General features: G+C 38.9%; 1 protein-coding gene across 4 annotated transcripts in view; it reads right to left on the minus strand.

The window, feature by feature from the left end:
• Positions 1-10,637: 10,637 nt before the first annotated feature.
• GABRA4 (gamma-aminobutyric acid type A receptor subunit alpha4) overlaps positions 10,638-23,634 on the minus strand; it is a 48,083-nt gene continuing 35,086 nt past the window's right edge. For 3 of the 4 annotated variants that reach the window (XM_050338219.1, XM_050338221.1, XM_050338220.1), the window contains one exon: positions 10,638-21,814. In XM_050338219.1, coding sequence (XP_050194176.1) covers positions 21,281-21,814 — 534 coding nt within the window. In that variant the 3' untranslated portion in view covers positions 10,638-21,280. The other variant, XM_050338222.1, reaches the window with a different exon arrangement.

Consider the following 23,634-nt stretch of genomic DNA (forward strand, 5'->3'; position numbering starts at 1 on the left):
CAAGACAGGACCAACAACATTAAAACATTTCTGATACAGGTTTTTCAAGAAGAAAAACAATGACAAAGACTCAAAAAATCCCTAGACAGCCCTGTGGTGCAATACAATAGCAGCTGGCAGGTTTTTCCCCATGTCAAAGGTGTCCCTCAGTGCTTGAGTGTCAACCCGTCAGTTTGAAGTGCCAAGCAAAGTGTAGAAGACTAAAAGATAATGTTGCACATACAGATAATCAAGAGAGCACATGAAGTCAACAAGATGTAAACACATAATTAAAATCACTGAAATACACAGTGGGGATCGATTAGTGAAGTAGGACACAGTAGTGTCATCACATGAACGTCCCTGATTTTCCCCAGCTGTAGAGACACTGACCATCTTCTCAGTTTTTAAGTCTGACATAAATAAATTATCAGTAAAAACCACTCACTGATGGACATTGGTCAGCATGCACCAGGCTGTTTGACACTATCAGCAAAGAGACATGAATCCCATAAAAGTTGATAAATGTGAAGGGGTGCAGTACTTTAGGTCAGGGTATAAAAGCCTATTTTCAATAAGAGTCTACTCTCAGTTCTGCCCCAGAAGTAAATTGGTTACTATTCCTATACCTTTACAATAATACTACCTTCACATTTCAAGTTTTCACAAGATGCACAACTTTATTTACTTGTTCTCAGGTTTTTAAAGCCTTTCAACGGGGATATTATACAAAGACTATCTTTACTGGCAATTGCAATTCCTGAAATGAAGAAAGGTATAGAGCTTTCTTCGTGTAGTAGCTTGAAGTCAACAGCATTTAGGGTTTGCTTTTTTTATCCTTTAACATTTCCTGTTTGAGGATCATAAAAGCTGTTCTCTTTATGTAATTGTATCCTTAAATTGCTGTTTTCAATTTGCATAATGTATCATTTAAGTAAAGGTAAAGAAGCATTTCATCTTGATAATTTCTGCCACAGCTGAGATTGCAAAATTGCTTCTTGTTAGAAGGAAATTTTTAAAAAGTGCAATCACTGCAACTTTCCAGATGGCATCTAACATATTTTTCAGTCTGCTGCAATAGTATGTTATAGATATGCTTGCTATTCAGTTCAAATAGGAAACATTTGCTCCAGCTGAGGTAACTCTTTTGGTCACACTTTTTCATCTTGTATCACATTTCTTGATAATTCCATGATTTTTTACTTTCATAGTTCTAAATATTTTCTTGTACATACAAAAATTCTCTGCAAGTTTGACTTACCAAGACACTCTATTTCTCCATTGTTAATTTGTTTGCTATTAAGTCTGATTAATTTTTTCCCACAGCCTCACTTTAGTATACCATGATTTAGACAAAATGCCATTCCACATTTATCAGTCCTTGCCTCCTACTAACTTCGATCATCTTCTATTATTAATAGCAGGTATTGATACATGCAGTGCCCTTTACCATGGACCAATCCATTTAGCCAGGTCCTCAAAACATCAAATTTCTCCTGTGCTTCATGTCTGATACTTCTCTGGAATTATTTTTTATAGAGTTGCTAGAAATAATTAGTTTGATTATATTGAATAGTTTTGTGCAGGCCAAAAGTCCAGCAATTGATCTATAAATATGTATTGTTTGTAAAGGTTTAGTCCCACATTTACCTGAAGTTTTGACTCAGTAAAGCATATGAGTCTTGTACTTCTGTTAAGCCACTGCTTACACGCCTAAACTTTGGTTTAGGCAGTCCATTACAAGTGGCAAAGAACATATAGATCACACTGGCTTAAACAATCCTATTGCTTGACTTAAGACTGCAAGTCAGATCCAGAGCTGCCTGTTAGAGGACAAGAAAACACCCTCAAGCTCTTCACCTCGGTCAGGAATCATTCTTATTTACCTGAACTCTCCCACCCTCTCTTTGCACTTCAAGGCAAGCAGGGCACGTAGCCTTATTGTGTCTGCAGTACAGGGTCACAGACCTGTGTGGATGGTCAGCAGAGTAAAAAAAGATTTGCCCTTGATTTGATCATCTTCCTTTTCTAACATTTAGCACCCTACCTTCTCTATAATTGATCCCCTGCAACTCCCCAAGCTTATGCAACCCTGCACTTGAAATTCTTTCATTAAATCAAGTGTATTCAAATGAGGCATTCAAATCCCTGCTTGGCCATTATATTAATCTTTTTTCCATCAGAACTGGATGAATTTTCTAAGTTTTTCACTGAAAATTTAAAAATCTTGGTTTTGCTGACTTGTAAGGTTATTTTTTGGGTTCGTTGGTTTGTAAACTCAGGCATTTTAAAGATTTCCTTTTCAATCATTGTTTTTCAAGCTCAGTTGAATTTTGTGATAATGTCATTTTTTATTACGTCCTTCTTGGTCAAAGTAAGCTCTATGAAACATTCCAGCTCCAAAGAACACCAGCGCTTCCATTATGTTTAATTTGACTACATGGACTCAAGTGATGTGCAAGAAGATCTGAAAGAAGGCAGCAAAATCAACCACCTGCATGAAAAGACCAGGAGGACTGTTTACTGTCAGACTTGAAAGACTGCAAAGAGTGTAGAGTTTATCTAGAATACATGCACATCAGGAAAGGGGTTAATGATTCAAGGAGCTATCACCATATGTTAGTCTGGGTGGAATAAGCTGTGGGATGTCTCAGGTGAATTGTCTATATACCACTGCTTGGATGTGATCACAGGCTGTTAAGTTCACAAGTGATGGCACCAGCAAGATCATTTATTTGTGATATCTGAAACTTTAAATGGCTTTATCCCAAACTGAGGGAGTGTTAGGGTTATTTCCCAGAAAATCAAAAACATTTGTAAAGGATCAAAATGTAATAATACATGATTTCATTTTGAAACACAGGGATTAATGGCATACAATGCCAGCAACAGCGGTTAAATTTGACCTTCACCTAAGATTATTATAACCCTGTGGGATATTCCTCTGCAATTACTTTTAAAAATTCTACTTCCAACAAAACAGTTTGCTCCATCCCTCTACAGTACTTTGCTTCAAGGAACACAGGGACTCTTCTCCACCCTGTTGCAGTGTAGTAGCACCTATGCTGCTAGGTTAAAACTGCACAGGACCTGTGCCTGCTGCTTAGGCCAGCTGGCACTGAACAGAGTTGGGCCATTTACTTCTCTTGACCTCCAAGGGCAACTGTGTATTGAGAAAACTCCCATCAGGAACTTCCAAATTATTTCCAGAAACCACTTGGTTAGCTGGTGCAAACCAAAACCACCCCAAAGACTAGTTTAGGTGTTAACTTCTAGCACGGATGCAGTCAAAGGAAAAAAAATATACATACACCAAAAATTAAATAAAATTATGTATTTCACAGAACCATAAAGGTTGGAAGAGACCTTCAATATCATCTAGTCCAACTATCAACCCAGCACCACCATAATCACCACTAAACCATATCCCCAAGTACCACATTCAGACACTTCCAGTGATAGTGACTCTATCACATCCCTGGGCAACTTACGCCAATGCTCAACCACTATTTCAGTGAAAAATTTTCTAATATCTAATCTGAACCACCCCTAGTGCAACTTATGGTCATTTCCTCTCATTCTTTCATTTGAGACCTGGCATAAAAGACTGAGCCCCTCTCACTACAGTGTCCTTTCAGGTAATTGTAGAGAGAAATGAGGGCCCCCCTGAGCCTCCTCTTCTCCAGGCTAAACAACTCCAGCTCCATCAGCTGCTCCTCATAGGACTTGTGTTACAGACTGTTCACCAGCTCTGTTGACCTTCTTTGGACTCACTCCAGCACCTCGATGTCTTTTTTGAAGGGAAGGGCCCAAAACCGGGCACAGCATTCGAGGTGTGACCTCACCAGTTTTGAGAACAGGGGAACAATCACTTCCCTGGTCCTGCTGGACACACTAGTGCTGATATGGGCCAGGATGCCATTGGCCTTCTTGGCCACCTGGGCACACTGCTGGATCACATCCAGCCAGCTGTCAAACAGCACCCTGAAATCCCCTTCCTCTGAGCAGCTCTCAAGCCACTCTTCCCCCAGCCAGTAGCACTGCATGGTGTTGTTGTGATCCAACAGCACTTGGCCTTATTGAACCTTATACAGTTATCCTCAGCCCCTCAATCCAGCCTGTCCAGATCCCTCTGCAGAGCCTTCCTACCCTCCAGCAGATCAATGCTCCCATCCGACTTGGTGTTGCCAGCAAACCTACTGAGGTTGCACTCAATCCCCTCATCCAAATCATCAATGAAGATATTAAACAGGATTGGTCTCAGTACTAAGCCTTGGGGAACACCACTAAAGACCGGCTACCAGCTGGATGTAACTCTATTCAACACCATCCTCTGGGTCCAGCCATCTAGCCAGTTTTTCACCAGTGAAGAGTTACACTGTCCAAGCGCTGGACTGCAAAGTATAGCTACTGCACTGGGTGATACCTACAAATTAATACATAAGTGGGGTTATTTCTCTTCTTCAGCAGGTATCTGAGAGGTTTATCTAGTTGCCTGAACAATTTATGAATAAACTACTTTGTGATAAAATTTACATAAATTGTTCTTGCATTTATTCATAACTCAGAAAACTCTTCATAAATTTTATTTACTTCACAAACCATTTCAGTCTGATTAACTAGAGCATCCTTCTTCAGGAGAGCACTTGAGAATGTCCTTAAGTTCCACTGAATTCAATTATTAGTTTAGTTGGGGGAATCAGTTACAAAGAGAGATCAGGGACAAACACTGGGCAAAGGAAAGTAGGAACTGAATAGCGGAGGACAGAAACAGTATATGGAACAAAGCCCAGACAAAACCAGAACAAAACCAAACAAACAAAAGGGGCATAAAACAGGATTTGAGATTAAATCTGGTGGCACTGTACTTTGGCTACTGTGGGGATCTGTACCTCACTCTTCAGTAGTTCCAGCACAAACACATTAGAAGATATCTTCTGTACTTCTCTTCTGAGTCTCTTCATAACTCTCGCAAAATGCTTTATTCTTTATAAGTTTCCCTAGAAAACTCTTTAAATAAATATATTATTAACACAACACAAAGTTATTCGTATCTTGAATTAACTACTTGTGAGGTCATCTAATGTAATATGTATTAACTGAATAGTGAAAAAAAGAAATAATGGTTACAGGGAAATGCAGTAGCAATGCATTTGCAAGGCCATAACCAATACTCATGGGGAAAAACCATGACAATGAATTAAGCACATGATTAAGTAATGATTTGGTTGATTTGCTCAATTTAGCACACACTGCTCCTATAATAACAGAAGTAAGAGTCGCTTACGCTATATAATTTACTCAACAAATTTGACTTTCATGTGAATAAAGTACCAATAAATCAAGCTTACAGGACACAAGAGAATGCTCAGGTTCATTCCCTCAGCTCTTGTTTTAAGCACCTGTAACCTACTGCTGCCAGAGATCATTTCTTCCTTTATGATTGAACAACCAGACCACAGCATGCCTGGGGATAGAGGCTGGATACCTAACCAGGGATCTAATCTGGAGTTCAGTACAAGTTTCTACATGGCCAAATCTAAACATTTTTGCAACACTCAAGTTCCACAGCATATTTGTTCAAGAAAAAGACATAAAAACTGTGAACCCGAGATCTTGAAGTACCTTGGAAAACAAATAATTTTTTTATATTATTCAAAATATGCCAAGATTACCTGAGAATAGAGTTGTCTTTCCCTCCCATCCACTGTCCAACTTTCCTGTCACCTGCCCTTTTCTCCTCCCCACTCCTAGAAAAAAATGCAGGGAAAAAGGCCTTTGTAATGGTATCAGCATGATGAAGCATCTGCTTGGGTTTAGGTTCACATTCTCCTACAGATTTGGATGTTGGATTTCACTGAGAGGAACCAGTACCAAAAAATTTGTGATGACCAGCACTTCACCCAGGATTTGCCATCCAGATCTTCAGGGGAAAGGCTTTTATTCTCCTTCTGTGGGATTCCTGGCTCTTTATCCTATCTTTATCAGAGAGTCAGAGTGTCTCAGAAAGGAATTTCAGAGATTAGAATTAGAAAGGAACTATCCAGAGGTGGCTCAAAGGAAAACACTGAGAAGACAGCATATCCTAATCTTTTCTCAACCACTTCTCTGGGCTTCACTCAGGTTTACAGTGAGACATTTGTTACCCGCAGATTAAAAACTCTGGGTGAGTTGCTGCTAAAAGCATTTTTTTTTCAGTAAACTCTGCATGTCTTATATTTCTAGCATACCCTCTGTATTTTTCCCCCTGACAACAGCATGTTTCTCCCTTACTGGTAACATTTACATCCACTGTTTTTGCATTCCAACAGAGAGATCCCTCAGTGGCTAAGTACTTGAAAGGCACATACAGCACATGAACAAAAGTTTTCATACACAGATTTTGATGCACCCATTTGTCAGGTGCACCTACTTAACAAGCTTTGCCTACAGATGCCTTGGACAGAGAACTAAACAATCCATTAGAGGTTACCTCTTTCCAAACCTTTCTTGGCATACAAACACATGGATTTTGAACAAATTTCAGATTATACCAAAACAACTTTTCTCCCCATCACCACTTGCAATAGCAAGCTCATGGCCATTTATGTTCATGTGATTTTATTTATGTCCCAGAGAAGACCAATTGCTCATATTTTAGAATGCAGCTCATTCACAACTTACAGAAATAAGGGCAAGATAAAACATGCATTATATAAGAACCAATTGAGAAAGGTCTGGCAGATACTGTGATACATAAGTGGTCACAAGTTTGATAACTAAATATATTCAGAAGCATCAACATTGACTTCTTAGCTAATCTAGGTGGATGTGAAAACTATCAAAACCCAAGGATCCCAGGATGATGACAGGATCCCAGGCTCTTAAAATCACAGAAATAGAGGCTTCCAGTTGGAGAATTGAAGCAGACTTAACAATTTCTCTACTTATGTTGCTACATCACAAACAGTTACAATATGTTCTCACATTCAGGGATAAAATTCATCACTTGCTTTTCAAAAGTGGTATTTATTGCAATCTTATATGCTGTAGTAAAAAGGGGTTATTAAAAAAGGGGCTTTAGGGTAATACCAGCTATGCCGACTCTCAGACAGTATTGCTGTTGATGCAGACTTGGAGCCACGTGGAGAGCATGGAAAACACACCTGTAACATCTCTTTCCCTGTGACAGCCAGGTAATCTGGTGTAGGGGCCTGCTTCTGCATTCCTAAGGCATCCCACCTTCCTGACCTTCAGCTGTCAATACATAAGGCAGAGTGTACACGTTGCCTCCAAAGCACTGCTGTGCTTTATAGTGCACAATGAATCACATAACACAGATGCAATGCTGTTTGGAGGAGCTGGAAATTGAGGAAAAAACACACAAGCACAACTTCCAGACTGAACTGACAGATGTAATTCATTTCCATAAAAGCAAAGACTGTTATTGACGAGAATAAATAAAGGAATCAAAGTCAATTGCATGGTAAAAAAAAGACACTTCTATATTGCAGTAGCAAAAATCATTCAGACAGTCCTAGACTTGTGTGAATAATCAGGTCCATTAAACTTCTGACTGGACACCTCTACCCTTGCAAAGTCTCTCTTTGCACCCCATATGAACACACTATAACACCTAGTTATAGTGGTGTTGATATAGTCACAAAGCTAGGGTGGAGGTCAGAGGATGCAGGGGGAAAAACCAGTCCTCCTATTGCTGGATCTGTGCCCATACAACCCACATAATGCTCGGGCCTCTTCAGGGCCAAATCTGTAGGCATTCTAACACCTGTCTATACACATTCCACATACATTACCTGGTGCTAAGGTTTCCTGGGTGTACAGGTTCCTTGAGCAAGGGATCCAGAAACACTGTGAAAAACATGTATGAAATTATCTCCTGATTCAGCAACTGAATCATACACTTTTGCCAGCTCCAGATCCAGGACAGACTCCTGAAACAAAACACCTTACAGTGTGCTTCGAGGGGCCTCACAGGACTTCTGCTTTACTATAAAGGCCCTTTGGCTATGGTTACTCCACACTGGACATAGCTATGTCAACTGGGAACTCATATCTATATACATGTTGTAAAATGGGCAGAAGTCTTTCAAGGTCTTTAATGGGCAAACAAGAAGAATATCTCAGTCTGCAATCAGTTAAAAAAATCCAAAAAACAGAAAGAGTAGATACAACACCGGGGAGCCCCAAGTTTTTTGTGCTGTTTTGGCAGACTCTCCCATGCTGTGAACACCACTTCAGAGTAGCTCTTTATTCAGCTTCTTGTCATCTGAAAAAGAAAACACTTCAATGCATTTTTAATGAATCTCCTCTACTTTGAAATGAAATTTTCTCAGCTGAGGAAGTAAAAACCTCCACAGAACAAACAGAAAAAGTCACATAGGAAACATATCAAAAATTACAATAAATGCCAGTGAGTACATCCGGACACATAATCCATCCTAGAATGCCTTTGGCAACTTGTTCCAACAGCTTCACACCTGCTGAGTCTCCAGCAAGATTCCTTTCACACTGTACCTCAAGGCTGGCACATAATTCCCATCCAAAGGCTTTCATCAGCATCAGCCAGTTCAGCAATACAGGTAAGTCCTCTACTCTTCTTAAAGACTACCCTCCAGCATCACTTTCCAACAAATTTGAAAAACAAGCCTTTTATCTATATTTCTCTAAATCTTGCTGGCTTAATCACATGAACTCACGCCTTCATTTTCTCTCACCCAGTAGCATCAGGTTGTGAGCAGTTCCTTCCTGCACTCAGACTGGGATTACCCTTCACTTTGTCTTTTGAATTTCCTCCAGCCTCACTCAGCTGTCTATACAGCTTCCTGTCTCTCTATGCCTGTTCCGGCTGCCATCCTGACATAACAATTGCTAGCATAAGCTATGAAAAGTCACATGAGCTACATCCAGCCTTTTCCCAGGTGTTTCTTCACTTATATCTGGAGCTGTCATCTAGTTGGTTTCCTAGACAATTTTAGTCTTACCATCTCAGATCATCTAACAGGGTGAGCAGGTTTTACCTTTAATATGTATCAGGGCTGCTCAGTAGATGAACAGGGACATTCTGCATTTGTGACCAAGATTTTTATTCAGATAATGGCATACTTAACTCTGGCTTCTTCAAGAGCATTCCAAAAGAGCATCCCAGCTCTATGGATGTGAGACTGAGCCCTGCAGAAAGGAAGGAGGAAAAGGACAGAAGGCAGTGGTAGGCAAAAAGCCAGAACCTGACTTCCCCAACCAAGTCCTCCTCAGCTGTGTTTTTTTTCTTAGAAGTACTAAGCACCACACATAAAAATAGAACATTTTAATGTGAATTGAGGGCACCTATTCCCAGCTCAACTACAGATTTTTCACGGGCCTACAGTGAGACCATTCGGACAGAAAATCCAGGCTCAACTTCCTTAAACTCAGACTGAAGATATACATACAACAGAAGTCTCATGGTCCTAATAACCAGTAACAGATTTAGTGCTCTCAAGAAGTACTAATCATACCCAGTACACGAAGAGGAATGAAAAATTATTTTAGAAGGGGTTTTGCACTAGCCCAGAGCAAAGTTCCTAATTGTTTTCAGCCTCCTCTTACACCACCAGCAGCCATAGCTCTAAATTACATAAAACCTGACCCCAGCAACTTTCCTTGGATGCTCAACAGACCTCAACTATAACCTAAGAGCAGAATTCCCCATCTAGTCAATGCAAGTGACATGAGTAAAATGTGGGATGTGGGGTGGGTAACATCATGCCATATAGCATTAAGTGGTAGCAGCAGCATGTATGACTAATTCATGTATCTGGCTTGAAAATGACAGCCACAGAAGACAGCAGAAAGGGCTGTAGTCTCCCAGATCTATGATCTAGCTGTGGTTGTCAAACACAGCAGATTTCTTGGCATCAACATCTGTCCCTGAAATAAGCAGCAATTACAGCACTTTGCAGCATTGTAATTCATTCTGACAGCTTTCAGCTCAGCCTGCAAAAAGATTTGATGGTCCTGGCCACACTTAGCAAAAGAAATTAGGGTGCCCCACCCTCTGCCTTGCATGGGCCACTGTGCATACTAAAATTATTTCTCCGCATGTCTCTCTACACATATTTGTTGCAAGCTATATTTCATCCTTGCTGAAACACAGTTTTTACAAGTCTATGCCTTCTAATGCACTGACACTTTACCAGGCCCAAGCACAGAACATCAGAAGATCACTTTAGGTCATGTAAAGAATTACAGTAGCTGACAACCGGCCTGTTGGTAGGTAAGGTAAGGAGTAAGTGCTCTTAGATTACCTCACAGGAATTACAAATAAAGAAATTAGATAATAAAGTGGGCACTGTTAATCTGTGTATTATTTGTTTCTGATGCTGTGAAAGAGGCAAGGTAATTAATTTAGCTTTTAGCTTGTTAATGTAGTGAGACACATCATGACAAAGATACAGTGGTAGACTGGTGTGCCATCTTAATAAATAATACTACAGATTAACATTCATCATATTGCTAATGAAAACCATCCCTCTATCTGTTCAAATATAAAGCATCAGGTTGATTGAATCATTTAGCGAGATCAATGTTCCAGCAATAACTGGAGAAGAATCCATGCCAAAGAAGTTCACTGAATTCCTTCCTCTTCCTGCTTCAGGCCACAATCAGAAAGACAACTGTTTAAGAACTCTCACAATCGTATTTTATTTGACATTAGCAATATACACTGGAGTATAATAGGAACAATTTTTTGCACAGTCTTTCTTGCAAGATGGATTTATTTTCCAAGTACATAGATGTTCATAATACAGGAAGGTAACAGTTAAGCTGCACAATAGCAAAACAAGTTGACACCTATCAAACCACCTTTTAAGTTTGTTACTATAGTCAGGTGACCAGCATTGAACATATGCATTCAAATAATTTAGTTAACCTCTGATTCTTCCAGTTCTCCCAGCCACGTTATTCCATGCAACTAAAATGTGCACCAGGAATGGTGTAAAAGAATTCAACCCCAAGGCTTCCCTTGCTTTGATTTCTTTTCCGTTTTTCTGCATGTATGAGCCAATAACATCAGAACCTGACATGGCACAGAAACTCTTGCAACATGCATCTAGGACAGTTACATATTGCAGAAGTAGTTACATTATTGACAGAGAAGTTAAGAGAATTTAGGACTTTCCTACAGAGGGTGTTAAAGATGACTATGTTTGCTTTAGTGTAGATTTTCTGCATGCCACTAATTTTACAGAAAAAATAAAAACACTTCCAAAAGCTTCATATTTTTCACTGGGAGTCTTCCTTACAATGTCTAAGCCTAAACCCAGATGCTTTAGTCACAGTGGACAGGGCTTCTCAGGAAAATAAAAGCTTATAGTAAATTAAAATACCAGTAAATACCATCTTCTTGATTTTTCTTTCCAGCTTAAAAATGACACACAGATATAGCAGCTGCTACACCTCACACAGAAACTACCCTTTTTTCTTTTTGGTTCTTCAGTTGGTACAGGTCTTAAACTTTGAATTAGTTGATATCTCCCAGCCTGTCTCTCAACTGTGAGTTGAGAACAAAGGGGTATTTCACATCATTCATTAGATGGACCAATTTTAACAGCTCACAAAGGTGCCTCAGCAATTTGGAGTATCAGAACTGGCAGACCCTACCCACTCTGTGCCTTGCTGCTTGACTGCCAGGGTTTATCTGTCAGTGGCATGGATGCACACCCTCTCCCTGCCCAGACTCTGCTGTCCACCCTGGTGATGGAGATGGGATGCAGAGAGAGCTCATGGCTGAAGGGAAGGCGTGTGAACCCCATGCCATCCTTGGAACTGCTGCTCCCCACCTCAGCCACAAGGCAAGGGAGCAAAGTCAGAGACAGATCTGGAACAAATCAAAGCAGCGCAAAAGTACCAGAACATGCCAAAGCGTGGGTTTAGATTATACACTTGGGGCGTTTTAAATAGCTAATGAGCAGTCCTCAAGCCTAATTCAACTCTCACATCTTACTTCAGCAAAATGCATCAACTGTTCTGATCCAGAACTGGGATACCTTCTCCTGCTGAGCAGATTGCTCCATCAGGACAAAATTTAGACCTACAAAACCACATTCCCAACTCAGCAAGGCCAGCACTGAGTGTCCTCCTTACTGGACTGATGAACTGAACTTAAAAATTCCTAGGTTTTATTTGAAAAGGCATTACCTTCTGCACTTCCCCCATAGCATAGCAGAGAGAAAACTTGGAAGCATACAGGGAAGCTGTAAACTTCCATACTTAGTAAGACTAGCTGAGAGTGTGAGAATCAAAAAAGGTCTTTTCTTTTATTCACATATTTTTTCTTACCTGATTTCACTATACTTATGCATATGATATCCAGAGAGAAAGTGAGAAGTAGCCTTTTAAAATCTCTCTACAGAGTTCTCACCTTCTGTTTGTGTATCATCTTCACATTCTCCAAAATAAAAAAAAATACCACCCATGTACTTATGAAATGGCTACTGAATATCACACAGCTAAGCATCTTTTCCAGCATGGCATATATTAACTAGCTTAAGAGAAAGCCCACATACATTCATTGTGCCTTATCTTCCTATTTTTCAGTACAGAGAAAATATTTTTATATTTAAAATTTAAGAAGTTTAAACTAAATATCCTCCAAATTAGAGATTTTATTTGAAAACAAAAGCTATCTTTTTAATATAAGCATAGAGAGACTTCTGAAGTTGACTTAGAAGTGTCTGCTACCTTCCTAAAGTTTGCAATGGAGCTTGTGATTTCCTTGTGCAGATGAGAAGGTCTCTTTAAAAAATAAATTATAAACCCAAGAAAAATTCAGTTTGATTTTCTTCTTCATAAATACACAACAAAATGGAGAAAGGAGCATCAAAAAGAAAATACCTTTTTCCAGTGTTTAAGCTACAGGAGAGGTGGTAGGGGCATAATAACTATACCTACACAAAAAAAAAAAAAAAAAAAAAAAAAAAAAGAAAAAAAAAAATCAGTGATGTAGTTTTTCTGGGAAGGCCCACAACTAGGGGCATGAGGTTGTGGGTACTACCAGGCAGCACCAATAAGCATGTTCTGTTTCATTACCAGACATGTACTTGTCACTCCCACCACATTCCACATCAGAACATTTAGCAGGCATATGAGGAGAAGACAAGACTGCAATACACCTTGGTCCTCCTGTTCAGTCCTGTTACAGTGAATATGAGCTGTGCTGAGCCAAAGGAAGAGTTTTCATTCTGCCCTATTTCGTACTCCAAAAAATCGTTTTCCATCCCACTCCCAGTACACCAAAGACCCTGATGCCCTTCGGTACAGCTTGAACGCAGAGCAACACAAATGTGTTCCAGCTGGCAGCAGCTCTGCTTCACATCTTTCCAGTCGTCTAGCCCCAGCATCAGAAACCTTAGAACAGATTAACTGTGCTGATCCTCATGCAGGATTGGTAGTTGAATTCCACACTGCACTCAGCTCGTTCCTAAGCTGCCTACTTGCAGAGGAGTTTAGGGGGCATTTTCATAAGTGGCTTAATTCAATATAAGATCTGCATGGTATCTAAAACAGGCAGTCTCACTCTCCTTACCCTTTATGACCACAGGTTCTACCTTCTCCTCCATCAGCAGCGTAACAGCTTTCATGCACCCATATGGTGGGTTACAAGCACATCTTTGCCTTTCATGGGATCCACACTGTGCAAGTGCCAAGGTTGTGGACGTACATTTTCAGACATGCCAAATTTAAACGCAGCTGCACTCCACAAGCTGTAGCACTGACCGGATTGCTCAGCACTAAAGAGCTCCCATGAATTCAGGTACAGGAATGAAGTCTTCAGATTTAGGAGGAAGGCATGACACTTCAAAAAACTGGCTGTTACTGTAATGAAAGCTTTTACTTCCCACCATCCCCTCTAATAACTGAATTAAATCAGAGACAGCAATGATATTTAGTCTCTTAAACATAAAGCAAGTTAAATGGTAAACATTCTGAAGCGCTTCATTACTGAACACTAAATATATACAGTATCAGAAAGATTAAAAAAATGTTACTGTTTACATTTTTGGTTAAGAAATGTTCTAAAACAAAGAGAAACAGTAATACTTAATAAAACTCAATCTTTTTCCCTTATCATTCTGTCTCCTAATTCTTTCCAGTTGATAATGAAAACACCATTTTTTGAAAACAGCTTCAATGAAACACAAATGTTTATAACAGGACATTAGGCACTTTTCTTTATTACTTTCTCATTATACTTATAATTAAGAAATAATTATTTCTAGCCTGTTTCCTGCCAGATGCAGTTCTAGTACCTCTAATAGGATATATCTTAAAATAACTTCTTGGTAGCAAGAAATGAAATTTTTCATCCATACTTATGTTTTCCCTTCTCTTCCTTTTCTCTCGCTTCAAATAACTTCATTGATTTTGGCTCTTTCATAAACTCTGGCCTGGTTCTATTTTTTTTCCTCCATTATTTGTCATAGATATAATTCACAAAATCACTTTTGTGGAAGAAAAATTACCACAGGGGGTACCGGAGGTTGGAAAAAGCCTGAGAGGGCATTTATTTTAATGCCAGTGGAGGTAGGATGAGAATTCTCAGACTGTGGTTTCACACCAGCTTTTATCCAGATCAAAGCATCAATCCAGCCTTCTCAGCCCCTCCTTTGTACCAGTACTAAGACAGGGAGCCAGATCAGACACATTCCACTGCTACTTACCAGCCAAAAGACAATAAGACAAAGTTGGATTTCAGCTAGGCAAGTTATTTCAGCCTGCTCGCTGCAAGCACTGAAATACTTCTCCACACACAAAGCAAGACAATTAGGAAGAAGGTGAGAGCACTACATTCAGCAGTAATATAGTTTTATGGTGGTCTTAAAAAAGAGCCACAAAAAAACATGGATTCTGCTTATAGCCTCTCTAGCACAGACTGCTTCAGATCACGACAGGACATAATCCAGCTCCAATCCAGAAGCCTCTTAGAATAAACATGCCCTCAGTCCTGCCCTGCCCAGTATGCTTCATCAGCCCTTGAAATATGGGTTAAATACTCAAGGCCAGGATTTTTCAAAAGTGGATTAATTTCCACCATGAAAGCACTGCTGGTATTGATTTTCAAAGGCATGTATCTATGAAACAAACATTTTCATGTAATTGCTCAAGAACTCTGGTTATCTGAAATGCCTCAAACTTCCACCACTGCTCTGGTGACAGAGAATGTTGCCACAAATTGATACAAAATGAAATACATGTACATACAGAATCATATATTTATGAAAAGTATCTTCTTATTCCTTTGACAACCTAGTACATTCTAACAGAGAAGGAGATTTTAAAGTTTGCAAATACAAAGCATACTGTGAAGATACAGTCAGTAATAAGAATAATTATCACGTATTTTGAAATAACTTTGAAGAAACATGTTCTTTACTTCTGAGTCTTCCATCCTCGTAGCAGTTTTACTTACCATGGAGACGAACCACCAGCACAGGATGATGAGGCAAGACAAAGCAGTAATCAACTAAATTTTGTAATTCATCGAGGTTACAAGTCCAGCTGAGTGCTTCATACTGTCACCTGCTTCTTCTACCAACACCCAGTTAACATTTTTCCAAGGAGGAAAATGTATTCACAAATAATGATTATTCCCTTAAGTGTTTCTTTATGCCATCAGATCACACACAGATTACTGTGTCAGTTAACAGCAACTTGGATACGGCATTCGCAAAAACCACTAAGCAAATGTTGAAGGAGATCAACAACAGAAAGATCACCTGCACGAAAAAATCCCACCTCTGTGCTAGCTGAAGATTAATTCAATAGTACTATACTTTTCCTGCAGCTAATTTTCTTGAAAATAGATGTATGAAGATAATAATAATAAAAAAAAAAATAACCTACCTCACATGGTGTTTTCCATCCAGAAGAATACTCTTTCAAAACAAGACTATTAGCAAGTGCATCTTGAGTTTGTTTCCTTACAATTTAGGGAATTATTTCCATGGATACATGTATATATGTATCTAGGCTGCTGCAACAGCATTAGTATTTTTAATGCCAAAACTATGCTATTATTTAAAAGGAGCATTCAATAATTGATGGGAGTTTGGATGGTTTTCTAAAAAAGGGAATCTCCAAGGCTTTTTATTTTTGCTGCTGTTATTTTTATTTTGAAGAAGTCATCATGCTCTCAGTTCCTCTCCATGAAAATGAAAATAGAATTACGACCAAAAAATATAGTGAACTGCAATGGGTATTAACTTGCTTGCTTTGAAATCCTTTATAGTGGAATAATACAAAAAGCATAAGAAAGCCTAAGAGATACTTGGAGATGCAGTAAGTTAGAGACTAGAAGGCAATGCTATTCAGTTCTGAAATAAAAACCTACTGCATTATTTAATTCATGTGAAAACAAAGTATGTTTTACAAATTCTATCAATTTTACATTAACTGCATTTTTCATTCCCTCAAGAAAACAGTACATAACATTAGCAAAGAGAGATCTCTACAGGGTGTTCTATACTTCACACTACTCTCACTTGCTTGGGATGTGGCAAAAACTTACTTTTGAAGTCTCATTTGCTCAGAACATGGTGAAACTACTAACCACACTAACATTTTCCAAAATAGCTATATCTGGACTCTGAGGAGAGGCCTACAAATGAAAACTGCACAAATTAATGCATATCAGATACTCTTTCAAAATGGTACATTTTTTCCTTTTAAATTTCCTGTTTAAAGTGCACTGAAGCAAAAGAAAAACAGAAAACCACATATTGGTGTCAGTAAATACTAGTATAGGTTCTTACAAAAATATAGGCATGCTTTGAAATACCACAGTGAAAGAAATATAAGGTCTTGAAAAAAAATAGGAAAAAAGGATGTTATTGTCATTTAATTTTAAATTAATTTCCATTTTTTTCCTGGATTTTTTTTCCTAGTTTTTTGGGTGTTGTGATTGGTGGTTAATACTGACCTCCATAATTTTTTACCCCGTGGCTTTTCATTGAGTATGAAATTTTGTTTATAGAGCTTTTTTCGTCTGTATATAAATGGAGAAGCTATATTGTTTTCCTCCTGTCAGACTACAAAGGGAAGCGCCTCCTATTCTCCCCACTCAGCACTGAACTAAACCCACAGGAAGATGTCCCAGGTGGCCAGCGTGTGTCTCTTACAAACCATTGTTGTCATTCTTCCATTCTGGCCTTCCCTCCACTTCCAATAACATAAGGGATATGAGAACACTAGGCTTTGGATAAATTGGATAAATACACACTGCATCCTCTGATGCTGTCACATGGCACACAGACAATGCACTACAGCTTAGGGTACCCTGTGGCCAAATGACATATAGGAGGTAGGTGAGACAGTGGAAAAAGACAGAATTCTGTGCATATTGAAAAGCAGAGTTAATTGAATTTTCTGTAGAAATACTGGATAAATCCTAATAAATATAGTTACTTGGCTTTCCCCATTTTTTTGCAAGGTCCATCCTGAATGATGACAATGATGAGAGACCAAAGGCTACACCTGAACACCCTATAATCAATAAACTTTTAGTATCTGTTAACAGAAAAGCTCTATTCACATTCCTTATTATTTACCTCTTTCACTCAATTACTATATGGTCTACTTGCCTGATCACAGGGTAATGTAAAGTGGATGACTAAACAGCTTACAGAGTGTACTTTTCCTCCCCTTAAAAGACACATAAGAGGAAGAAATGCACCACCAAAACCCATTTGGTGGAGATGAGTCCACTTTGTAGGAGGAAAACCAGACTCCAGTAATGCTGGTGAGCTCAAAGAGCTCAGGTCACCACGGAGGGCAGGGTCTAGGTTTGCCACCTTGCTCAGTTTCATTATTTTCACAACTGCAGTGAAACCTGTTAATAGAGGGCTCACAGCTGACTACAAAACACACTTCAGTTTCTATGAAGGCAACCTTCCTGAACCACGTTTTCAACTGTTTTTCTCAAATGACTGCATTAGTGGTGAGGGCTGCACCACTGCAATCTGTGAGAGTTTTGCTGCTGGTAACAATGTCTCCGAGGAAACGGCAGTCAGTGGAGATCTATCTTTGCTCCCTCGTAAGGATTTTTGACTTTCTATCCAGTTGCATTTCCTGTTGACAGATATAACTTACCTCAAGTGTCTAGTTAGCTTTAAATCATATGGTACTCTCAAAAAAAAAAAAAAATTGTTCAACAAAGCAAATAGAAAAAATAAAAAACAACAACAAAAAATAGTTCCTGTAGAGTTCATCTCACTCAAACTCAGCTATAATAAGCCATTTGGTCACTGAAATGACACCTGCAATGTTCTCCCTTAGGATTTTAGTTAGCAGTTCTGAACATTTGGGTTGCTATATTTAGCATATTCCCACTTTTTCTGTGTGTGTGTGCTTCGGAGTTACAGCATCGCTGAGTATACTACAGGCTCTTTACTGTTTCTGATCACTCTACAAGAAGATTAAATATAAGGAAGAACAACTGTTAACAATAAAATCCTATTTACATTGTCCACATGTACTTTGGAAAGGTAATTATAGTAATTTCTTTATATGTTGCAACATAAAAATGTAGTACAGTTCAACAGATGAGTCCTAGACTCATAATGATTTTTTTTTATGTGTTTCATTTTCAACGTAGGCATGGAAGTGTTGTAAAGTACTTCAAAAATACACTGTCAGATTTAAAATAGGTAATTGTGGGTTTTTGTGGTATCCTTAAAAACTTCTTCCAAAATTGAAGCAAAGAAATAAATATTTGTAATCTATTAATTTTTGCAATCCTTATTCCCCTTATAAGTCTTTAAAAGGAAACTATAAGTAAATTCAAGTAGCACATTTATCTAATCTTAACCTCAACCAGTGCTGATCCCCCTGAGCAATGCACTAGAAAAAGCTGATTATAAATCAGTGTATCGGGATGGGTGGAAGGAAGAGAGAGCTGTTTCTAATTAATTGTTTAGAGCTCTGCCTGAGAGAAAACATACTTGGTTTTCATCACAGAGGAAAGCCAACAGTAATTTCAGTAACTTCTGCTGCACACACTAGGTTCTCCACACAGAAGGTCATCATTCTTCATGCTAGAAATATTTCATCATTTGTGTAATTATAATCAATAACTGCCAGAGGATTAGCTTTGTTTCTTCTGATTTAACAAAATAAATAATCAATCTCTTGCATACTATCATCTATTCTCACAACTGGAACAATGTGACCTTATCAGAGAGGAAACACCTACAGTAACTACCAATACACCCAAAGACACAAATTACTGAAGTTAGACATCTTGCATGGGTGCCCCATTTCCAATTCTGTGGGATGTTACATGTAATGGTTTTCAAGGAGTGCTCAAACATCTTCTAGATGTAAAAGACAAAAAAGAAAGGACTAAACCTGGCCTTTTGAGAGCATCCCTTAAGTGAAAAAAAGACTAAGGCAATTGTTTATATCATCAGTACATTAAAGTCACATAAGACACTCCCACATCTTCTGCATTTTATCATCTACAGTCCAATGTTAGACATGAAAGAGCAGCCTGGGATCTCTTGCCACCTCCCAGGTCCCATACATTAAAGGTCAGATTCTCAGCCATGAGATGGCTAAAAGGCTTGGAGAGCCAGAACAGTCATAGTTTAATAGACAGATGGGGCACAGTCATAGTTTCACCATTATGGGTTCTTTTTATTCTGACTCTTGTCTCAGCATAGTGTAAGGTAGTCTCAAAATGCCCTCAATTATCCCACTTACTTGTGGTCTCCACCAATCCTTCGATCAGTGTCTGGGCACAGAAATACTCAACACTCACCTGATCTGCCCTGCAGCATACGACTTTGACCATAGGCTACCAATCTGCTACTCCAATCAACTGAAGCTAAGGTTTAGTTCAGACCCTTTAAAGACACAGCCAGATCACAGCTGAGAATTTGGCCTTTGATTTTCACCTGTCATCTGCACAGAAACACTAACCATTTGCCTAGCCAGATGGATCTGTACAAACATATTTATACGTATTAGGAGTGTATCTTACACCCGTTCCAGTGAAAACAACATTTATGATCAAGACTTCTACCACGTTTAACTATTTGATTTTTTAATAAACTCCCCAGCTTGTACATTGCATATTGAGATGCTAAGAAAAGCGTCTATCTATGCCATAGTTTAAAATAAACAAATGGATCATAAATTTTCCCTGGGCTCCACCTAGAAACTTTATTTTCTTATTTATGTCACAGTAGTCCTTCACAAAAAGAGTGTCTTTCATTCACACACTGACAAGCCATAGCCGCACTCATCAAAGCACAGGACATTTTTTTTTTTTTGCTTAATTTTGAACACTTTTAAAACTATGTTGAAAATTTAACTTGACACAAACATTACATGAAGTAGGGGCAGAATATGTGTTCAAAGGAAATCAAGAATGTAACTGAAAAATATGGGAGGGTGGAGGGGGAGAAGGAAAGAAAAAAAAACAAACCCCAAAACATCTGAAGAAAAAACAAAGAATTCAAATTAAAAGTTCAACATTGCAGATTTCATCCTCATCTACTACAAAGGATGTAATTTAGGAATAAATCCACTCAGGCTGGTCAGAAAGGTCAAAGAAGAATCACACAGTTAAGATCACCTTACCAAACTAGAAAATCCAATTTTGAGAATTACATCAGATTTCAGATTTTACAAGGTTCAATTATTATTTTGGAGTGAGTTACAATGCAAAATAATGCTTAGTAAAAATATATGGAGCTCTACAACTCCTTTGCATAACTTTCCCAGAGTTGCACCTTCCCAGGCTGGACTCTCTTTTCTTTTTCCACTTCTCATTTTCTTCCCCCCATTCTGCCAATTTTAATCTAGCAGGGACAGTCCTTTTCTAGCAAGCACTGTCAAAATATTCAGGACATGGACCTCGCACTCAGAGAATACAATGCTGTGTCCAGACAGCAGTGCTGGGTGCCTCAGGGATTTGCAACAGCCAACGTGCATATTCCTAGCAGTCAGATGTGTTCCACTGCACAGCTGTGCACCTCTGCCTCTGATTTTTTCGGGTGCATGTCCCTCCCAAAGACAAGTTCTGTACATCCAGAGTAGTTTGTCTGAAGGAGTGATGGCTCATTCCTAATTGAAGGGAGGAAGATCCATTACTCTGGTAAGAGTTAACTAATTATCCCCAATAGTTCCAGCCTTTACAATGGGAAAGTAGCACACAGCTTTTATAAATAAGAATTATTGACCTTTTTAAATAGTTTCAAAAGAAGAAACTATGCATCAAATGTGAGTATAATTTAGGAACTACTACATAGCAGCAAAACTACATTAGACTTTCCGATTTTTCCATGGTATCCTTGGATAGATACACCACCCAGTAGACCATGTTAAATGCTCCAAACGTAACAGGAAATAAAATGCGTGCATATTTGTCTATCTTACTCGTGCCAGAGTGGGAGGCGGGGGGAGCAGGTGGTGTGACAGCAGATGGTTTTGCAGATGCTCCTAATGTATTAGGTGTGGTGGTCTGAATCTGCTCCAGTCTAGATCCAAGCAAGTGCTGAATGGAAGGGGATCCAGCTGTGGCATGCTGGGATACAAATCCAGTTAAAATTGGGGTAGAAGGAGGAGCTGGAGGGGTAGCTCTTGCAGAAGATAATGTCTCTGATGCATTGATGCGTGTGAAGGGGTTGGGACTTGATGCAGAAAGGGAGTGGGGTGTAATGTCAGAAGACCCCTGAGCTACAGAGGGAGGCTGGATGGAGCTGTGCCTTGTGTCAATTCGGCTCCCACCATCAGCTTCAGACTGTACCGTGGCATTTGTTCTTTTCCTCACATTTGAATTCGCATCTGTACTCTGCAAAGTAACAAAAAAATACTAGAGTCATTCTTAAAATAAGCAAACAAAAGTAATGGAAACTATGATCAAGAACTATGAGAGTAATACTAATATATATAACCAGTACCTTGATCCTAAAGCACAAAGGTCATCATGAAAATAGATTAAATAGCATATAAAGTGATAAACAAGAGTTCCTTTTACCTGTAGCTGGAATACCAGAGACAACTAATGCATCACACTCCATGTGATGTGGTACCTATTAATACCATGAGGCTAAGCCTTCTTGGGTTAGAGTCATGGCTTTTTACAGGCTCATGCTCAAAACGAGATTCTCTGATGTCTACCTATTTCTCCGATAATATAAAAATATTCTAGGTGCAACTTACCAGCCATGATGGTTTACTGCTTTATATCTCCAGAAAAATAACTACCATATAGTAGGAATTCTAGTCTGTCTTCTAAACCTGAGGCTATTAAAACGCAAGTATTTACCAAACCAAGTTACCACATTGCTGCTCTTTCAGAAATATAGCCAGTGCTTTTTCACATCAACCATAGGCAATAAATTCTCCACACACAACTGAACCAGGGCATAAATTCATCTTTCATCAATTAATCATCTGCATTAATTAACTACGAGAAGTGGTGAATTCTCCATCACTTGATGTCTTCAGGCAAGTCTGGATGTCTTTCTGAAAGATATACTTCAACCAAATAATACTTATTAGACCGGATGAGAAACTGAAATAAAGACAAGGCAGTACAGATGGGAAATCCATCAGTTTAATATTTCATGACTTTTGAGAGTGGGACTCGATCTCTGTCTTTCTTCTCTGCTTTAAAGAGAAATACTAATAACTCTTGAACTTCCTTCTGGAAGGGTACCTGAAGAACAGAAATGCAAACCTTTAGCCCTGCACTTAAAATGTAATATAAAACATATTATACTTCAGATATAATATGTGAATATTTTTTAGTCAGAGACTAACTGCTTTCCAAAAGACATAGACTTAAGGGTAGATAGAGTACACATACTCATCATTAATACAGGTCTAAAGAAAGACATGGTCAAACAATAACTTGTTATATATGTAAAAAAATTCCTATGTTTTGCACTTCTCTGATGATACCACTCCCAAACACTTCCCTGCACCATACCTACTGTGCTTTTGGCTCCCCTTCCCTTCAATGTTTCCAGAGAACCCTGCCAAAGCTCACAGCACAAATCAAAGGGAGAGAAAGCAGGCAGGAATCTCTCTTCCCTCCATCATCCAACAGCAGTTCTCTCCAGAGAAGTGACAGAGCAGTAACAGAGAAAAACTCAGGTGTTATTCATGGTACTAGCAGTACCTTGAGTAGTGAGAAGAGCAATAATCATATCTGTCTGCTATATTAGTTGTGCTTTGCTGTTCTGCTCAAGGAAACAGAGAAATGGGAGCTGAAATGAAATCTGAAAATATAATAATAATAATTAAAAAAAAAACACCTGATATCTCTACTACTCCCACCATGAATGCTGCTCCCTAATCCTTTTAATTGCAGTACAAATCTATTACTGGCAACACCATTGGCCTGAATTTATCTGAAACTGTCACAGCCTGTTCATGGCTGATGTACTTGCCAGTTCACAGTTGATATATCAAAGAATCCCTCAAGTTTCAGTTTTCCTTCCTGCATACAAGTGTAGCAATCCCTTTTATTTACTCTTCTGCATCTGCAATCCAAAGAAGCAGAGAAGGGGAATAAACACCAGAAGAAACTGGTATTTCCTGGAAGAAACACTGACTTTAGTCTTTGATAGAGAAGCCTGTGTCACTCTTCGGGAAGCGCAGAAG

The sequence above is a fragment of the Myiozetetes cayanensis genome, unplaced genomic scaffold, assembly GCF_022539395.1.
Source record: "Myiozetetes cayanensis isolate MyiCay16 unplaced genomic scaffold, myiCay2020 scf7, whole genome shotgun sequence".
Lineage (NCBI taxonomy): Eukaryota > Metazoa > Chordata > Aves > Passeriformes > Tyrannidae > Myiozetetes > Myiozetetes cayanensis.